This window comes from Panthera tigris, chromosome B4 (genome assembly GCF_018350195.1).
Source record: "Panthera tigris isolate Pti1 chromosome B4, P.tigris_Pti1_mat1.1, whole genome shotgun sequence".
NCBI lineage: Eukaryota > Metazoa > Chordata > Mammalia > Carnivora > Felidae > Panthera > Panthera tigris.
In genome coordinates this window covers 93,984,744-94,006,432 of record NC_056666.1, presented here as the reverse complement: position 1 = coordinate 94,006,432, position 21,689 = coordinate 93,984,744, and the positions used below count along the sequence as shown (strand labels likewise).

General features: G+C 35.5%; 1 protein-coding gene across 5 annotated transcripts in view; it reads right to left on the bottom strand.

The window, feature by feature from the left end:
- Nucleotides 1–21,689, bottom strand: part of CNOT2 (CCR4-NOT transcription complex subunit 2) — a 130,269-nt gene that overhangs the window by 106,800 nt on the left and 1,780 nt on the right. Inside the window, exon 2 of one of the 5 annotated variants that reach the window (XM_042992750.1) lies at nucleotides 14,762–14,779. The exons of 2 other annotated variants lie outside the window; for them this stretch is intronic. In XM_042992750.1, coding sequence (XP_042848684.1) covers nucleotides 14,762–14,779 — 18 coding nt within the window. 2 more of the 5 variants (XM_042992747.1, XM_042992748.1) reach the window with 2 other exon arrangements.

Here is a 21,689-nt window from a genome sequence, read left to right as displayed (position 1 = left end):
GGGCTAAATGGGTAAGGGGCATTAAGGAAGAAGACACTTGTTGGGATAAGCACTGGGTGTAATACTTAGGGGATGGATCACTGGAATCTACTCCTGAGATCATTACTGCATTATATGCTAACTTGGATGTAAATTTAAAAATAAATGATAAATAAGAATTGGCATCTAAAATATAATAAAAAATCTTAGAACTCATTAATAAAAAGACAAACTAAAAACAGACACAGGATAAGGTTCTGATCAGGTTACTTCTCCAAAGAAGTGACCAAATATGTACACTCAAAAAATGTTAAGGGGGGGTGCCTGAGTGGCTCAGTCGGTTAGGCGTCCGACTTCAGCTCAGGTCATGATCTCACAGTTCGTGAGTTCGAGTCCCGCATCGGGCTCTGGGCTGACAGTGAGGAGCCTGGAGCCCGCTTCAGATTCTGTGTTTCCCTCTATCTGCCCCTCTGCTGCTTTCACTCTGTCTCTCACCTGGTCTCAAATAAACATTAAAAATATTTTTTAAATGTTAAGGTAATTAACCACCAGGATAATGTAAATGAAAACCACAATGAGATACCACATCATACACAACATGGTGGCTATAATAAAAACGACAAAACAAGAACAACAGTTGGCCAGGATCTGGAGAAACTGAAATTCTCATATTCTGCTGGTGAAGATGTAAAATGGTAGGGCTGCTCTCCACAACAGTCAACAATTCAAGAGGTTAAATAAACCTAGTGTTATATGACCACACAATTACACAATGTATGTAACCAAGGGAAATGAAAATATACAGCCACACAAAAAGTTGTACAGAAATGTTCATAGCATCATATTCAAAACAGCCAAAAAGTAGAAACAACCCAGATGTCCATCAACTGATAAATGCATATAAATAAAATGTATATCCACACGATGGAATATTCTTCAGCAATAACAGGAATAAAATACAGATAAATGCTTCAATTTGTACAATTTTTAAAAACATTATGCCAAGTTAAAGAAGCCACTCATGAAAAAGCACATATTCCACTTACATGAAATGTTCAGGACAAACAAAAGTAAAGAAAGAGTAGATCCATGGTTGCTTAAGGCTGGGTGAGGGTGGGGATCGGAAGGAAATAGAGACAGCCTGCTAAAGGGTGTAATATTTTTTTCTGGGGTGGTAAAAAATTTTCTCAAATTGACTGTGGTAATGGTTGTGAAGCTCTGTGAATATACCAAGAACCACTGAATTTCACATCTTAAATGGGTGAGTTTATACAGTATGGTATGTGAATTTTAACAATAAAGCTATTACAATATTAAAGAGTTTCAACCAATAAAACCTACCATATTAATAGACTAGAAGAACCAAGTGATCATATCAACTGACAGAAAAATTATTTTGCAAAATTGAACATCCATTCGTCCTGAAAACTTTCTGTGAACCAGGAATAGAACAGAATTTCCTTAATTTGACAAACTTACATCATTATACTTAATGGTGAAAAACTGAATTCTTGCTAATAAGGCAACTGAATTCTTGCTAATAATATCCTTGCTAATAAGTAAAGGATAACCCAGGCAGTGCAATGATGCAAGAAAACAAACAAAAGGCATAGATTGGAAAGACAAATAAGAAATCTTCCCTATTTGAGGAATGGATTACCTGAGTAAAATATGCAAAACAATCTACAAAAAAGCACTATTATACTTTACAAGGTCACAAACAAGATCAATGTATGAAAAAAAAATCCCACTACTATATGCTCGTAAGAGCCATTATAGCTCCAAGTAATTCCTCCCAATGTGATATTAAGTATAAATATGAGATACGTTATTTATAAATCTAACAAAATATGTGCAGGATCTGTACACTAAAACAAAAACACTGATGAGTCAAATCAAAGATAAATGGGGAGATATACACTGTGTCTAAGAATTGGAAAACCCAATATAATTAAGATGTTAACTCTCCTCAAATTTATTGTATTGATCAATTAATACAATGCCAATCAAAATCCCAATGGGATTTTTTTAACAATGAGAAACATTTCCATTAGTCATTAGGGAAACCCAAATTAAAACCACAATGAGATCAAACTCACTAGAACTGGCAACATTCACAAAAAACATAGTAATAAGTATTGGAGAGGAAGTAGAAAAACTAGATCATACCTGGCTGGTGCAAATGTTAACACTTCTAGGTAGACAGATACACAGACAAGATACTACAAAAAAAAATAAGGCAGGCAAAGTACCTGCTCTCATGGAATTTTCACCTACCTAACAAATAATTAACACAAATGATCTGTGATACTGAAAAATGCTAAGCCAGATGGTAATATGATACTGCAGTGAAGAATGGCAAAACGTATAGAACCAGACAAAAGTAATCGGGAATGACGTTTCTGAGATTAAAATTGATATGCCAGTGGAAGGATGAGATGTTATTTCAGTTATATATTCATATTTATAAAGGTTTACATGTTCAACAAGAGCTCAAGAATATTTTTCTATTTATGCTTTTATTAAATAAAATGGGTTTTCTACCTTTTTAGACACATGTAACTACCAACAAGGGATTCTACAGATGATTGCTATTACCAAAAATTGATGTTTTTTATGAAAATCCAAAAAGTAATTATAATTAGACTATTCAGTCTCAAAGTAAATTAAAGTGTTTCATTGGATTTGCTTTCTTTGAAATACTGAAATAACAAATGCACCCCTATCTTCAACGACCCCTTGGGGTGTAAAGCGCTCAGGATTAAGAACCACAAGCCTAAACGAAATGTTTCTAGGGGCACCTGGGTGGCTCACGTGACTCTTGGTTTTGACTTGGGTCATGGTCCCAGGGTCGTGGGATCAAACCCCATGTCAGGGCTGAGTGTGGAACTTGCATAAGATTCTCTCTCCCTCTGACCCTCTCACCTGTTCACACAGGCATGAGTGCTCCCTCTCTCTCTCTTTAAAATATCAATCAATCAATCTTAGAAAAACGTTTCTAGTCTGTCTGCCTAAAAACTGAGTATCAGTTTTTAAGTGTATTTATTGTGAGACAGAGACAGCGTGAGTGGGGAGTGGGACAGAGAGAGAGAGAGAGAGAGAGACTGATTGAGAAAGGGGAGGGAGGGAGGGAGAGGGAGGGGGAGAGAGGGAGAGAGAGGGAGAGAGAGAGAGGGGGGGGAGAGGGGGAGAGGGGGGAGGGGAGAGGGGGAGAGGGGGAGAGGGGGAGAGGGGGGAGACAGGGAGAGGGGGAGAGGGAGAGAGAGAAAATATCCCCAGCAGGCTCAATACAGTCAGCACAGAGCCCGATATAGGGCTCAAACCCGCAAAACTGCAAAATCATGACCTGAGCAGAAACCAAGAGTCAGATGCTCAACCAACTGAGTCACCCAGGTGCCCCTAAATACTAGTTTTTAAGGATCTTATTCAACTCATTTTTTTTTTAACTTCAAAAGCACAATTTACTACCTGTCTCACTTTATCATCACTTACAATGTCATTTAATCACCCCTTTCTACTTGTCCTACTAAGTTCTATCTTCCTTTTCTTCTATATTATATATTTTCAGAATAAGCCATTCTTCTGTTTTCATCTAGTAACTTTTCTTACTGAATGTGTGGTTACAACAGCATGTTTGGTTTAACCAGCTATCAATAAGACAATAAATCAATTAGACTTAACCTGTAAAATTTAAGAAAAAATGTAACACACTGGCATACAGTAAGTTTCTGTAGTGAAAAATAAACTGCCAAAAGATACCCTTAAAAATTTATTATCCTTATTCTAAATTTTCTGTATATACCATACACAAGCATAAAGCCTACTATTGTTCCCCCAGCATTTAATTTTTTCTTTCAAGTCTAATTTGAAAGTCAAGTCTAATTTGATACAAGCATAATCAGAACTCACTTAAGCCGTATCAGTGTTTATGGTCAAAATATAAACTTTAATAACCTTTTAGTTATTTAGGTAAGTTAAAAATCTCCTGGTCACAAGCACACATTACGGATTTAATCTCCTAAAAACCACATTAATTCTCTTCTACTCCAAGGCCAAATAAAAATCTTAATGCATTCAACAAATATACAAACATTTATGTAGTACTTAAATACCAGGCAAAGCCTGAAGAGGGGATTAAAAAAAAAAAAAAGCATTAATTTTAAAAGCCCACATTGAGGCTTGTCCTAATACCTAGTAGGCATTAAATTAAAGTTTGCTGAATGAATAAATGGTATGTGGAAAACAACTACTACAGAACCTGACTCAAAAAGATGTTAGTTTCCTGGTTGCTTTCTCCCCATCATTTTACTCTTTGAAATAATTAGCCACCAATAATGAAGAATTAGAATTACTGCTGTCTTTTCACCTTTATATTTCACTAAGCCTTTCAATCTGTAAAAAAAGTTTATGAATTATCTTTAATTATAATTAGCTGAAACCTACAATTTTGTGACCTAAAAGTAAACTAATCAAGACCTAAAAGTGATCAATTTTACTAGATAAGATTTTTAATAGGCATAAACATGTGTTTCTTCAAACCACTAATATTAATAAATAAATAACTGCAACCCTACAGGTAGGCATGATTTTGTCAATAGATAAAAAGCAGACACTAGCCACCAGCACTCAAAAAAAAATCACTATTAAATTACATTACCATTTTTATAGGCCTAATATATTTGCTTTACACACAATATTTACATACTTCTTTAATACTTCAACAACTACATGTAAATATAATTGCTTTCATTTTAGAAAAGAGAAAACTAAGCTTCATAAAAATTAAGTAACTTGCCCATAACATATAGGGTGACAAAACAAGGATTCATGCCAACATCATTTAGCTCTAAATCTTGAATATTTTTCACTATTAAATCATCCCTTTACATATGTACACACAAAGTTAAGTCTAGCAACATATGCACACAGTCTAGAAGAGATTTTAACATCCTCATTATAAAGAAACGCAGCAAAATTGTGGAGGGAGGGATATTACTGTGCCAAACATGCATTCATTCAACAAACATGTTTTAGGCACCTGTTACAAGAGCACAACAAAATACTACCCAAAGGAAATGAATGATTGACACATGAAACAATATTGATTAATTTAAAATGTTATGCTGAGCGAAAGATGTCAGACACAAAAAAATGCACACTGTATAATTCCATTTGTTTGAACCTCTAAAAAAATAATGCTAAGCTCTAGTGATAGCAGACTGGTGTTTGCCTATGGCCATGAATGAGGACTGCCTGGACCAGTGAACTTTGGATGTGATGCGAATGTTTTTATTTGAATCGTGGTGATTGATTGTTACTCAGGTATATAAATATGTCAAAACTCATTGCAAAGGACACTTAAATGGATGTCTTGTTTAATATGTAAGTTTCCTTAACAAAGTTGACTTAAAAATTAAAATAGTAATAAGGCACTTAAAAAATGGTACTTATTCCTATAGATATCAAATGATCATGGGCCTTGCTCAGAGAAAATCTTAATAGAAGATATACGTATTTTTAAAAACTTCCTAAAAAATTTGAGTAACATATTAAATTGCTTTAAAAAAAAAGTATTGGGGCACCTGGCTGGTTCAGTCAGTAGAGCATGAGACTCCTGATCTTGGGGTTGTGAGTTTCAAGCCCCATGTTGGGTTTAGAAATTACTTTAAAAATAAATAAATAAAAATCTCAAGCATAAATAAGTAAACAAGTAAAGAAACTTAGTATAATAAACATTCAACAGAAATCAGTAATAATAGTAATAGCAGCATTAGCTTGTTAGTCTTAACTGCCGTCTTCATAATACAAGATTTATTAATTCAGTCACCTAAAGTTTCCTAAGTTGTAGTTTTTCAGCAAGAAAATTTAAATCATACACGAATTTTCCAATGTTACACGTTTTTACAATATACTAATTGCATTACATCTTGCTTCCCAACCCAAGAGCTACTTCTATGGATATAAGGATTTTTCTTAAGGGATCAAAGCAGCCACTCAGCATAATTCAGAGCATTGGATAAATCTGGAACTTCTGGCATTTTAAGAAAACAGTGTGGTGATTTTCAAACTATGGACTCCCAACAGTGGGCCATGAAATCAATACAGAGCATTTTAAAACTAGCATGCTTAAAGTCATCGTTTACAACATAATACAAAGAATCTGAATATATTTTGCAGTAAGGGAACGGTTTTCTGAGTCACACACACATGCATGGACACTCACCCTGGCTTCACTATAAATCCTGGCTTAAGGGGAAAAAAAAAAAGTGAAAGCCTCTAGAAGTATGCTAGGGCAAGAATGATAGTGTAATGAAATAGCCATAAACTTTGAAGTCAAAGATCTAAGTTCGTATCTTAGTTCTGCCACTCATTAGCTATATAACCTTGAAGAAGTTAACTACAGGCTACCCTACAGAACCTTTATTTATTCAACTGTAAAATGGGTAGAATTCAATCAACTGTATAATAATTATGAAGATTATACAGAGGATCATTTTACTCAGAGTAAAAGCCAAAGTCCTTTTGATGGCTTACAAAATCTTTCCTGACTTGCCTCTCTCCCCCTATCTTCTCTGCACCCACCTGCCTACCATTCTCCCCCTTTCCCACTGTACTCCAGCCACACAGACTTCCTTGCAACTTTTCAATCATAAGACATCCCTTCTAGGGGCGCCTGGGTGGCTCATGTCATGATCTCACGTTTCGTGGGTTTGAGCCCTGCATCAGACTCTGCGCTAACACCTCAGAGCCTGGAGTTTGCTTAGGATTCTGTGTCTCCCTCTCTCTCTGCCCCTTCCCAACTCATGCTCTCTCTCGCTTTCAAATATAAATACACATTAAAAATTTTTTTTTAAAATAAGACATCCTTTCTCAGGGCATTTGCTCTTGGTTGTTGTCCCTTCTGGAACTTCTTTCTCTTGGATATGCAGAGAACTGCTCCCTCACCACAGGGTTGTCACCTTCTAGGGAAGGACTTCCGTGACCTGGCAATTTAAATCTGCATCCCATACAAACTTCATACTCCCTTGGTCTCTTTTTCTCCACACCCCTACCACCATCTGGCACATCACGTTTTATCTTTTATTTTGTACCTGTACCTTTTTTGTTTTCAGTTTATTTATTTTGAGAGAGAAAGAGTGTGTGAGCGGGGGAGGGGCAAAGAGAGAGGGAGAGAGAATCCCAAGCAGTCTCCGTACTGTCAACACAGAGCATGGAGCTCAATCCCATGAACCATGAGACCATGACCGAAGCCAAAATCAAGAGGCAGACGCTAAGAGACTGAGCCACCCAGGCACCCTTCTCTCATTCTTTTTTTAAGTAGGCTTCATTGCCAGCACAGAGCCCAACATGGAACTTGAACTCAGACCCTGAGATCTTAACTGAATAAGCCACCCAGGCACTTCCACTCTATATTCTCTTAGAACAGCGCCTGGTACATAATAGATAAATAAATATTTGCCAGATGAATAAATAGAATGAGTAACATACAGAAAATATCTAATACAGTACTTAAATGTTACTTTGCCTAACCCCCACTACCAAACCACTTATTCTTTTCAAATTCACCCATGGATATCAAATTGAAGCCCTCCGGACAAAATAAGCTTAATGGTAAAAACACAATCTTATTTTTGCATTTAACATAACATCTTAGCCACATTTTTACTGTTGATACAGCATATTAAATTAGGCAAAACTCCTCTTAAACTTTTACATTATTAGTGTATCCAGTTTAAACCACTTTGTGGTCAATTTTGGTACAGAACTTCAATACGTTAACTTCTCTTCATATTTGTGTGGTATTAAATATGATTTGCTTTTCTCCCAGGATATATAAAATGATGCTTGGGAGAGGACCAAAAACAGGATTATAATCCTTTATTATTTTACTCTTATTTTTATTCTTAGTATTGAGAATGAAAGTTATGAACAGAAAACATGTAAAGCACTTTGGGAAAAAAAAATTTCTAAAACTCTTAAGTTTATACCTTCAAATTTTAGGACAATATTTTTTTACACAACCACACTCAGTGTCATTAACAAAAAAATTAAGAAGACAATTCACACATAGCTGGTAACAATGTAAACTGACACAAGGTTGTTCTAAGAAAAAAAGTAAGTATTAAAAGCTTTGGAAAATAGTTTTTCAAACATTCAACAATTTATCTGTCAGGCCCTACGCAAGGTTTCAAATACACATCGAGAGCAAAGCTGACTCAATCCTTACTCATGATCTAGTGGTAGAATGAAAGACAAAATTGTTAAAATAATGACTATATGGTAAATGCTACAGGAAGAGGAGTCTACTTATGAAAGTCCTACTGTCATTCACTCCTAACAATTCTATAAGGTATACCTACTTCACAGGAGAGGATAATGAAGCTTAAAAAGTAAATTTCAAGTATTGGAGCTACCTCTAATACTTTAAAAATAATAATTGTACTTCTATAAACATTTTCTAAAGAAATATTAAAATGTGCAAACAGGGGTGCCTGGCTGGCTCAACTGGTTAAGCGTCCAAATCTTGATTTTGGCTCAGGTCATGACCTCACAGTTCCTGGGTTTGAGCTGCTCCTCAGGCTCTGCACTAACAGGGAGCCTGTTTGGGATTCTCTCTCTCTCTCTCTCTCTCTCTCTCTCTCTCTCGGCCCCTCCCACTCTCTCTCTCAAAAGAAGTAAACATTTTAAAAACTGAAATAAAATGTACAAACAAAAATTCAGGTAAAAAAATGTTCACCACAGTGCTATTTATAAAAGTGAAAAATCAAAATAAAATTAAATGTTCAATAATAAAGAATTAAGTCAGCCATGCTCTGGCCATAAGGAATCATGTTGGTTTTTTTTTTTTTTTTTAATTTTTTTAATGTTTATTTTTGAGAGAGAGAGAGAGACAGAGACAGAGACAGAGAGCGTGATGGGGGAGGGGCAGAGAGAGAGGGAGACACAGAATCCGAAGCAGACTCCAGGCTCTGAGCTGTCGGCACAGAGCCCGACGTGGGGCTTGAACCCACAAACCATGAGATCATGACCTGAGCCGAAGTTGGACACTTAACCGACTGAGCCACTCAGGCACCCCAGGAATCATGTTTTGGATAAATACTGAATGATGCTGAAAAATGCTTATGATCTAAGCTTTTGTTTTTAAAGACACAAGTTATAAATCAGTAAGTATAGCCCAATTTCTCTATTACAAAAAAAGAACAGTGGTTGTCCCTAGACATTCTTCTTCTTTCATACTTTTCAGCATTTTCTACATTTTCCATATCCTCCTGTATCACTTTGGTAATCAAAGTGATTACATACACATACTCTGCCCAGGTTAACAGTTCTCTGGTGTGCAAGATTACCAAGTAACTTTTGTTTTCTTCTTTTTCTCATCTTTATTTTCCACTTTCCTGTAAGTATTGCTATTTTAGTTTTTACCACAGGCCTTAGCACATGACCTCATATTCTATTTGCTTTACATAAAAATTTAAAATAATAGTATTACTTCCTGGGTATGCTGCGATAATGAACATCTATATTCAAGAATCCAAACTTATAAAACAAGTAAGTTACAAGGAAATCATTTTGGGCACCTGGATGGCTCAGTCGGTTGAGCATCTGACTTCGGCTCAGACAGGATCTCACTGTTTGTGAGCTCGAGCCCTGCAGGGGCTCACTGCTGTCAGCCTGTCAGAGCAGAGCCCACTTCAGATCCTCTGCCCCCCATCTCTTCTTGCCTCTCCCTGCTCACACTCTCTCAAAACTAAAATTTAAGGAAAGTCATTTCTATTACAAAAGTCTTCTCTTTAAAAACCGTTCAACTTCTCAAAGGTGCCTGGGTGGGTCAGTTGTCAAGCATCTGACTTCGGCTCAGGTCATGATCTCAGTTTGTGAGTTCCACTCCCACACAGGGTGAGCTTGAGCCCCGCTTTGGGTGAGCCTGCTTCTCTCTCTCCCCTCCCCTCCCCTCTGTCCCTCCTGGGATTCCCTCTCTCTCTCTGCCCCTTGCTCACCTGCACCTTCTCTCTCTCAAAATAAAATTAAATAAAGTTCAATTTCTTAATATGTTAATTGGAATAATGTTAGAAATCAAGAGAATTTAACTGCTCTTTTTCTGAGCAAATTGATAAATCAGAAGTAAAGATAACTATTTCTGAAATAGTGTTAAAACTGAAAGTTTAATTTTGTAGAATCAAAAACACGTATCTTTGCCATATCTTGAAATTTCAGCATGTACTGTTTGCCAAGGCTGGCATATATGATTAAAAATAAAAGCCATTTAACTATACACTTTAGGATATAGACTATTCTGAAAAATGAATTTTCTAGCTACTCTTAGTTAACTCCAATTTTACAAGGGTGACAGTAAAAGCAATGCCTTTCCCTTCAATGAACAACAATCATTTTCCAAATTTCATTACTCTGTGATTCACTTTCCTTACTCTGCTACTGCAACTACTTAGTACTGCTTTCCTTATATGGTATTTAATGCTTCAAAGGGCTCAGTACCCAAGAGATCTTACAGATTTAAGGATTAAAAAAAAAAACAGTAAAAGTTATTCATACACATTACATAAAGAATATACAATAGTTTCAAACTACTGCACTGACATTCTCAATTCTCTAACTGTAAATTACAAGTGAATTTCATTTGCAAGGAAAATAGACACGATGACCATAAAAATGTTTGACTAACAGTAATAAAGAACACAAATATAGTTACAAACAATGGGAATAACCCAAAGAACATTCACCATCTTTCATCCTTAATGAAGAGGAAATGAACATGAGGTAGACTCCCTGCCATATATACTTACAGAAAGAAAGAATCAGGACTTCCACATGCAAAAATATCCAAGTATTAACTTGCCTACTATGATGAACACTCTCCATGCTCCCTCCTCCCCCAAATCCAATAAGCCAGATATTCAATCACATAAAAATAAAGGAAAACCATATGAATGCAGTAGCACCACATGGTAAAATAAAATGAATGAATGAAATCACACAACTTAAAACTACTAGTTGCATCACAACCATTAATAATCAGGAATCATCACCACAACACTTTAACATTACTTTACAATTAACCAAACGTTCTCTTTACCTCAATTCTCATCAGGAACGTTAGAAAGTATAAATGACTAAAAAACTAAGGCTCTTCAGTATTAATTGATTTATCCAAGCACATGGCTAATAAATTCATGGAACCCAGACTGGAACCCATTTTCTGAATCCAAGTACGGTAGTCTTTCCAATACAATGTATTATCTCTCTGTTAAAGGTGAGCACATACTCAAAGGTAAATAAATGACCTGACTTTCTCAACTTTCAAAAAATAAATGGTAACTTCTATGTTAAGTATTCCCTCTGAATTTCCTCCAAGATTCTGGAATATTTACTCTGCAAAAAAGGAAAGAGATATAAACCAATACCTTTATAAATCTGTCAGATGTTCTACATGATTCTAATACACTTGATTCATTTTAAAGATATAGAAACTGAGGCAAAGAGAAGAAACTTGCTATAGGTAACTTGACATAATTCAGGTAGACACAAGTCTGAGCCCTAAACTAACGTTCTATTAGATCTACCCGTTTATCAAAGGAATTACCAAATGCCTACATATTATATGCCATACACCACGCCAAGAGCTTCAGATAGAGCAATGTTAAGATGTATTTATGTTACTCAAAATACTACACAAAATACTTAACACATCTAAGCAAAATGCCTGGCAGGAAAAACATACATAGACTCTTAGGAACAAAACTGCATCTTCCTTGTTACATTTACAAATTTGATACAGAAAAGAGCATAATGCACTCTGAAAAAACTGTGGCTAATTCTCATTTGCCACAGAATCTCATCTTTACATAGCAACCCCCTACAAAAAACAAAAGCAAAAACAAAAAAACCCACAAGAGCCTTTATCCCTTACATCTAATCTACCTATCCACATTTTTTCAAATGAGAAAACTGAAGTTTAGGGAGGGTAAGTTACAGAACTAATTAAAAGAGATAGAATGGTGATCATGTAAAATTCCAGCACAATTTAATAGGAGTTATAATCAGTTCCATCTTATTCAGCCAAAAATGGACTCAACAGACAATTAGGCAACTTGGGCAGCTACAAGTCACAATGGAAATCCATTAGCTTCCCCTACGAAAAAATGACATATAATGCATACTATCAAAGTATTAATTTGCTCAAACTGCATTCTTAAGGAATTAATTCTTTCTATTTGAAAACACACATTTGGGCTTTTGTCTCTCCTGCATTTCAGAATTAGTAAATAATGCCAACAATCTAAAATAAGTGCGTGACTGTCACATGCAATATTTTGAATTACACAAACACACATCTAAGCATTGTAAAATAAGCACTTGTAGTAACATAACACAGGTTTCTCCACTGTTCAAAAGTAAAGCATTTCTATGAAACCTTTTAGTAAAACGAAGCAATTACCATTGACTTATATGGAAAAATTTCTTTTAATGTTTATTTCTTTTTGAGAGAGTGAGCGAGAGCACATGCATGCACTCAAAAGAGGGGGAGAGGCAGAGAGAGAAGGGGACAGAGGATGCAAAGTGAGCTCTGCATTGACAGCCTGATGTGGGGCCTGAACTCACAAACCGTGAGATCATGACCTGAGCAGAAGTTGGGTGCTTAACCAACTCGAGCCACCCAGGTGCCCCAATATGGAAAATGTTTTGAACATTCCCACAGACTCCCAAAAAACTTTTCTCAGGCTTTGCTGAAACCTTAGGACACCTCTTGCTAACCAATGCAGAAAATAAATTTAAGATAAAGCACAGATGCCCACAGACACAGTTCAAAACTACGGCGGCATGATGCTGAGATGCTAAGTGTAGTTCCCAAGAAGGAACTATACTTCTTGCGGTTCCTCTTGCTGCTCCAGTACACACTGAGAGACTTATTATAAAACAAACACTAAACGCGACTTTCATTTTCTACCTTTTTTCATAGAGCAAAAACCCTCATCTTTCTGTTAGGGAAAACAGGTACTAACATAAGTATCTCATAAAAGCAAAGAGGCATAACGTGAACTTTTGAAAAGCAGGCGATACCTGTATAGGTATCCGCTCCTATGAATAATTATATCACTAATTCAGAAGTTTTGGTTTATTCTAATTTATCTAAGTAATGTTAAATCTCATGCCTGCAAATAATGTCAAATAACATTTAAACTTTGTCTGCCCTAAAACACATATAACAAATTTCATCCACTAAAACTTTTAACTTTTGGCTTATATGTATTGGCTTATATATATAAAAAGTTCTCTGGTAGAAACTTAAAAGAGTTTCATACAGTTTTGTTTTGTTTTGTTTTTCTGGTGTGTTGTTGTTTGTTTGTTTGTTTGTTTTCTTAGTTTAGGTTAGAGAGGGTGTGTGCAAGCTGGGGAGAGGAGCAGAGGGATAGACAGAGAGAATCTTAGGTAGGCTCCATACCCAGTGTGGAGCCCCAGGCAGGGCTCAATCTCACAGCTGTGAGATCATGACCTGAGCCGAAGAAATGAAGAATCAGATGCCCAACAGACTGAGCCACCCAGGCACCCCATTCAGTCATATGGTTCCTAATAAAAAATCCTGCCAGTATGAATTCAAAATACTCAATTTTTCTACTGAAGAAAATATATTCCTTCAAAAATTTCACACCATCAAATCATAATTTTAATTATAATTTGACTGTGAAACCTACAATGCCCCCCTGAAGCACAAATCTGATTTTCAAGAGCATTGTTTTAAAAAAATGGTAAATGAGTCCCCATCATGTAAAAAGTTCATTCCTTCATCCAACTTCTCCTGAGGTTACTGTGCCATTCTCCAAATCCTCATATTCTCCCAGGCTTTCTGTATTCGCAATGCTGTGTACCCTATCCCACCTAGAGAACCCCAAATCACCCTTCAGAACCCAAATCAAATTATCTCCTCTTTGATTAATTCCCTCAAATAATGTTACTCTATTCTAACTTGTATCCACAACATGCACCATAAAAAATGAACTTGAATTACTCAGTAGCACTTGTAACAGTGCATGGCAGTATACTGAACCGTACAAGAAAATCTGATTAAACATGAAAACCATTACTAATGAATTTCTAAGAAAAATATACTAGGTACAACCTTGCAAAACTGAAAACTCTTAAAGCATTTTTCTATGCTAATACAAATAAAGTTTAAAATTTCTTCCCCTTTATAATTTTCCACTAATATAGACAGACTCCCAATTCCACCTAATCCAGAAAACATTTCCATGGCCTCTTAATAAAAAATAATCCCTCTTTCCCTATAGCTTGCTATAAAATTTAATACAAATTATTGGGTCCACCACAACATTTTCATGGTTGAAAAACAAAGACCATCTTAATCATCTTTTTCCCTTTAGGGTTTATCCCTATTTATGCTGAAGGCACTAAGTAACTGTTTATGAAATTTCTGATTATCAGGAAACAAGCAAAACTTGACCCCATCTTGGGCCCTCTGTTCTTTCTGCCTGCGAAACCAATCACTTAAATTTTTTAATGGCTTTCCCTTATTTTTAGCTACTGTTCAAATGTTACCTCCAGACAAAAAGACCTTTCTTCATCACCCTACTTAAATTGGTCCTCTTCTTTCATCCCTAATCAATTGCTATACCCTTATCTAACCTCTTTCTTCTCTTTATCACAATTACTACTATCTGAAATTATTTACCTTTTTATTTTCTGTCTCCCCCTCTAAGATGTTAGCTCCATTAAGGCAGAGACTTGTCTTGTTCACTACCATACATACCCAGAGCTACAGCAATGTCTAGAAGAGAATAAACACTCAAATTATTACAGAATTTATCTACAAAATATCTACGATGCTAACATTCAATCACTAGAACCTGAAATTTAAACTTAAATAATTTTTATCCAAATGTTACTCAAAAACAAGTAAATTCTATGAATTCCGTATCTGCAAAGAGATAAAAATTCCTGACTTTCTAAGAATGCTGAATTTTAGGTTGGAAGTGACTTTAGAGATCAAGTCCAGTGGTTTTCAAACTATGCTCTGAAATACTTAAAGAGTAGGCAAAGGTCAGATTCCCTGAAGCACTGGACTACAATTGTTTTTTTTATATATATATATGTATATATATATGTCTATTTAGGATACGTGATGTATACACACAAAGAATACAAAAGTACATTTGAAGGGGCTCCTGGGTGGCTCAGTTGGTTAAGCATCTGACTCTGGCTCAGGTCATGATCTCATGGTTCATGGGCTCGAGCTCAATGTCAGGCTCTGTGCTAACAGCTTGGAGCCAGGAGCCTGCTTCAGATTCTGTTGTCTCCCTCTCTCTACCCCTCTCCCGCTTGCCCCTCCCAACCCCCCCCCCCCCCGCCACAAATAAATAAAACTAAAAAAAAAAATGGGGCCCTTGGGTGGCTCAGCCCATTAAGCGTCTGACTCTTGATTTCAGCTCAGGTCATGATCTCATGGTTCTTGAGTCTGAGTCCCTCATCCAGTTCTGACAGTGTGGAGCCTGCTTGGGATTCTCTCTTTCCCTCTCTCTCTGCCCCTCACCGGCTCATATTCTCTCTCCCAAAACAAACAAACTTAAAAAGAAAAAGTACATTTTACATCGAATTTAAACACTTTGAAGGCTGTTTCTGCTGCCAGATTTAATGGTTTTGCTATAGACCTCAAAGCTTGGGTTGAAAGGTCTACGAATATATCCACATTTCTCGTAAGTGGACACAAATCAGAAAGAAGGTTATAAGTCTAATTTTTTTCTACTCTTAAGGACAGACATGCTCACTCAAATAAAATTATAAAAACTCCCCCTGGGGTACCTGGGTGGCTCAGTAGGTTGAGAGTCTGACTCTTGATTTCGGCTTACGTCGTAACCTCCTGGTTTGTGGGTTTGAGCCCCGCATCCAGCTCCGCGCCTACAGCACAGAGCCTGGCTGGGATTCTCTCTCTGTCTCTCCCTCTCCTGCCCCTCCCTTGCTTGTGTTCTCTCTCTCAAAATAAACAGACATTAAAAAAAAAACAAAAAAAAAACAAAAAAAAAACTACAACCCAAAGCACTATTTTTTGCCCTAGTAAATCAAGGCAAAGCTCAAGACATATCTGCTCAGCACATAATGTCCTTGCAAAATAAATGTGCAATAAATAAATGTATAAAATGTGGCATCAGTGTGATACAAAATTACCTATTCTTATTATAACACAGTATTATTTAAAGCTTTGGCATTTCTTGATAAATATGATTATAATGCTTAAAAATGTGAGCTGTTTTATTTTGCCAAAGTCAAGCTTAAAACAAAAAATTTCCTACTTCTCTTTCAAATTTCTATATTACCCTAAATCTGCAAGATGACGAATTAAAAACAAAAATAAACCTTCCACTTACACATACTTAATTTGATAAATTAAGCTAGAGTAACATTGAGAAATATATTAGATGCTGTGTCCAGTCTAAGAACAAAATGGTCTTTATAATTCCCAATTACTAATTTTAATACTAATCAAAACAGCTTGATTGTTCTATCTTTATATTTATATTCAAATATAACCTTATTTAAGGGGCACCTGGGTGGCTCAGTCAGTTGGGCTTCTAGACCCTATTTTGGCTCAGGTAATGCTCTCCCGGTCATGGGATCAGTTGAGGGATTGAGGAGCCCTGCTTCTGGTTTCAGGCTCCAATCTGGGTGTGGAGCCTGCTTAAGATTCTCTCTCCCCAGGGGGCGCGCCTGGGTGGCTCAGACCCAGTCAGTTGGGCTTGGGCAGTCAACTTCGGCTCAGGTTATGATCTCATGATTCGTGGGTTCAACCCCTGCATCAGGCTCTGTGCTGACCGCTTGGGGCCTGGAGCCTGCTTCAGATTCTGTGTCTCCCTCTCTCTCTCTGCCCTGCCCCCCACTATTCGCACTTTGTGTCTCTCTCAAAAATGAATAAACATTAAAATGAAAAAAAAAATTCTGTCTCCCTCATCCTCTGTACATCACCCGCTCACTCTCTCAAAAAAAAAAAAAAAGGTTAACCAATATATATAACTTATTTAAAAAGTAAACATCAAAATGACAACCATGTAAAACTGAGATAATGGGGTCGCCTGGCTGGTTCAGTTGGAAGCGCACACAACTCTTGATCTTGGGGTTGTGAGTCTGAGCCCCACAATGGGTATAGAGATTATAAATACATACATACATATGTATACGTATATACATATGTACGTATGTATATATAAATAAACTTGAGATAATGTATATGAAAGTGCTTTGCAAGCTGTAAACCACTTTTTAAAATATTAAGCAATAAAATTAAGTCAAAAGGAATCAGGTCCTTTGAATGGCATTAATTATTGAATACTGTTATGATACCAATCTCACAAAAACTTTTACAAAGAGAAAATTAAATACAAAATTTGAAGGATAAACATAATTTACAATGTAAAAAGTAACACAAAAACACATTCCTGCCAAATATGACACAAAACCAAATGTTCCTCTCCCAAACACATTGTATTACATAATCAATCATTACATTCTGTCAGGATGTGGATACAAAATGGAGTTATGTTTCAACATCCAAATACATAAATGGAAAAATGGCATATCAGTATGTTTGGAAAAAAGCAAGTCCACTCATTGTTACCTAAACTGCCAGGACATATAATTTTCTCTTGCTTATTTTATCATTCCTTGGCAGAGTAAAATATTACTAAGTGTGACTCTCATCTACTTTCAATATAAGGAAAGACATTTCAATTCAGTAAAAGCAGAGAAAGGACTGCTGTCCTGAGTACTGGATCAAATTATCTTTTAAAAAATATATACCCTCTCTCTGTATCTTCAGTTTTCAATCATTAAGAACTCTGTGGCAAATATACAGCAAATGAAACATAAAAAAAGATTTCTAAAATTTTAAGTCAAATGTTAGCACCTCCACTAAATGTAATTCAAGAGTACCATTTACTCTGCTTTGATTTTTACATCTCAAAAAATGGACACAAAACAAGTGTACAATCTCTTATTCAAACCCTCTAAGCCTACGTGTTTCTCAGAATTGGAATTTTTCAGGTTTTAAAAAGATGAAACAGTACATGTATCATTTATGACCAAACACCTCCCAGAGTGGCATAGACAGCATAAATAATCAAATACATTAACATTTCTGCTGCAAAATGTTGGAAAACAACATAGACCAATAAAGACCACGGTTAGTTCCCAATTTCAACTGGAATTAGTCACCATGAAAAATTAGTTTCAGAACTAAACGTTTTAGACTACATTAAGTCATCTTAACTAATTTTCATAAGGAGAATGGTATTTGAACTGAAGAACTCCTAAGCTTTGGGACAAGCATTAGAAGTAAAAAAAGGTTGGGGAAAGGGTGGGGGGGTGGGCAGGGTGACAGAATCTAACTGCAAAAAGCCCAAATCCAATAGCAGTTCCTGGTTAAGCAATGGTTAAGTATATATTACTGTGTAAATAAAAATACAGATCCTCTTCAACTAATGATGGCATTACATCCTGATAAACCCATCCTAAACTGAAAATATTGTTACGCTGAAAATGTATTTAATATATATAACCTACTGAATGCTGTAGCTTAGTCTAGCCTAAGTTAAATGTGCTCAGAACACGATATTAGCCTACACTTGGACAAAATACCACAAAGCCTCTTTTAAATGTACTGAAAATCTCATGCAATCTATTGAATACTGTACTGAAAGTGAAAAAAAATGGTTATATGGAGACAGAATGACTTCAGGTGTACTGTTTATTCACCCTTATGATAGCATGGCTAACTGGGAGCTGTGAGTGGCTGCCTCTGCCCAGTATCACGACAGAGTATTGTACAGAAAACTGCTGGCCTAGAGAAAAAAATATCAAAATTTGAAGTACAGTTTCTGTTGAATGAGTATCACTTTTGTATCATCATAACATCAAAAAATTGTAAAATTAACCATCATAGGTCTGGGACTGTCTATTCAAAATATCGTTCAACCAGTGACCTTAGCCATACAAAATACAGCAAAAAATACAGAAACACGTCACCAGAGGCACTTTATTACTATCCTTCCCTTTCCTACACTTACTCTACATACATTTCTCTAAGAAGCTAGTTATCTAGCCTCCCATAGGTAATTATGATGCAAAACTATAGGAAAAAAAATTCAAGGAAAAAAAGTAATACAGGATGTTCTTCTTCCCATCCCCTTTTCCAATATAGTATTTCTGGTCTATGGACCGGGAAACAGTACCCTGAAAGCATGGAGTCAAATGACAATCTGGCACCAGTTCAGTTTACTGATAACCTTTATTGACAACCTACTAAGTACTATGTACTACAGAAGGTACTAGAAATGCAAACATAAAGACATAACCCTACCTCTTAGGTAGGAAGGTGCTTAAGGTCCACTGGAGGTTATGGTAGATGGTAGGGATGGACAGTAGGTTACAATGCAGCATGACACTTTTAATTATTTAAGCTTAAAGACTAAAAGCAGCACAACAAAAGGATTTGGGGACTCAGGAATAGTTTCATTTAAAAAATGACACTACAGTAGAGTTTTGACGAAGAAGTTTGTCAAACAGAGACGTGGTAGTAAAAGTACCCCTACCCACCCACATAAAAATATATGAAAGCAAAAAAACAAAAACAAAAGCTTTCAGGGTAAGTAGCAAATACAGTTGTCCAAAATATCTACCTACATCTAAATAGATCCCAAGTGTAAGCATATACATCAAATATGTCCAGAAAAGGGAAATTTTTTCCTACATAACTTATTTTATATTTCCATATTATAATAAGCTATATTATCAAAAAAAAACCACTTAAGCCATTTTATTACTTCATAATTGAGTGTACCTCCAAGTGATATGCCAAGAGATGTGCATCTACATCTCAGAGAACAAGCTGTTAGAAAAACATAATAAGAACTATTTTTCCAGGTTATCCCTAACAGTATAGACAAAGTAAATAAATGAACAAGCCATATGAGCATGACCTGTCATAGACAGGAATTTTAAGAGGTCAAAAAAGGATGCCAAACAGAAAAACTAAAGCAAGAAGAAAAAATATATACAGTATTTAAACTGAATGTGGAAAGGTTAAAATCAGGTAAAAATTGAAATTTCTCTTTGTAAAATCAAGGTAAAAATCAAGGTAAAAATTGTAATTTTAAAAAGTGAAAACCCTAATGTCCATTCTATTTCTTTTCAAAGGCAGACTCTAACAGACATCAATGTTAAAGCTTATTCAAAATATCTAGTGAAAGTCACAATGAAATTCCTGTTTAAGCATCACAGGCAGAAATTAACCTTAGTAAGGAGGAACCATCACCTGTATCATCAACCAAAATGATTCCTATCATAGCACTAGATCCCTTCCTTGATATCAATATTGTATGTAATTATATTCAAAAATTATAGTGCAGCTCAGATTAACTCTGTAAAACTGCCCTACCTAGTACCTTGGTTTCTTTTGCTTCTTTGTGTTACAAAATCTACCAGAGGTCTAGGCAACAAACAAAATCTTATTTAGTAGTATCTTTTCCTAAGACTGTATCACTATTTGCATAAGCTGTCCTCAATGCCTATTCAAGCAAGCACAGGGAAAGTTTTGTTTTTAAATATGTAATAATAGAACAAACCTTGTACTGGTAAAAATTTCAGGTTAATTTAAAAATACTATTTATCACTGCTCTTAAGGAGTAAAAAACAAATGAACTTATTTTTACTAGTCTATTGAGGTCTATTCATATTTCATATATAGAAGTAAAGTGTGCTTCTACTTTTCTACAGTATAAGAAAATTTTATGAAGCAAATTTGTCACTATACAGGGCAAAACTATAATTTCCCATAGGTTGTGAAAAATTCTCTAAGAATCTTTCAAGATACAAGTACCTTTAATACCATTATCTATTAAAGAAATAAAAACCAAAACTAGGTTAGAAGCACTTGTAATGAAATCTACTCATAAATCTGAAGTACTTATTTACTTTTGAACAAAGAAAAATTTCAGGTTAAAACTAAGTGTAAAGCATCTCCAGAAAATGAAAAAGTAAATTAAACACCCAAAATTATTAAGTAAAAACCTAGGTAATTAGCTCCCTTGGGGAAGAATATCATTCTGAGTTTTATTTTATCTTCAAGATCAAGTACTTCTCAAACGAAGGAGATATAAATACACTCTTGCATTCTGTCCTATTTTTTTCCACCACACAAATTTACTTTAAAACGGAAGTATTACAGAAACTGAAAATTTTTTAAAGGCTGTATTTGAAGGCTGTTGCTTGCTTAGGCATACAGTCAATTCTCATTCCCCAAGAGCATCAGATTAGGTTACAGATATCTCTATGCAGTATACTTAGAATAAAAGGGTTCTGCTTACAATAATTTATTTTTATTGATACAACATTAATCAGGATGTAGAAACTGTGAGTTTCTCGATTCCTGTCTAAATTACAAAGTATGCACAGAAGTAACTGCAATTCAAGCCCCTAGGGAAAAAATGAGAAAAATACCTTTTTAAAATTAAATGAGAATTTTACAAAGTCAAAGTGAACAGTTTTGTCTTTTTTACGTATGTATTGTTATTTTTCCTTTAAATTTAATATAAGAATTACAAACTAAAGAGGAGTTCAACATACAAAGCTTATTAACGATCTTGGTCCATTAAGTAGTGTTTCAACTAAAATATCTGAATGTAGACATCTTT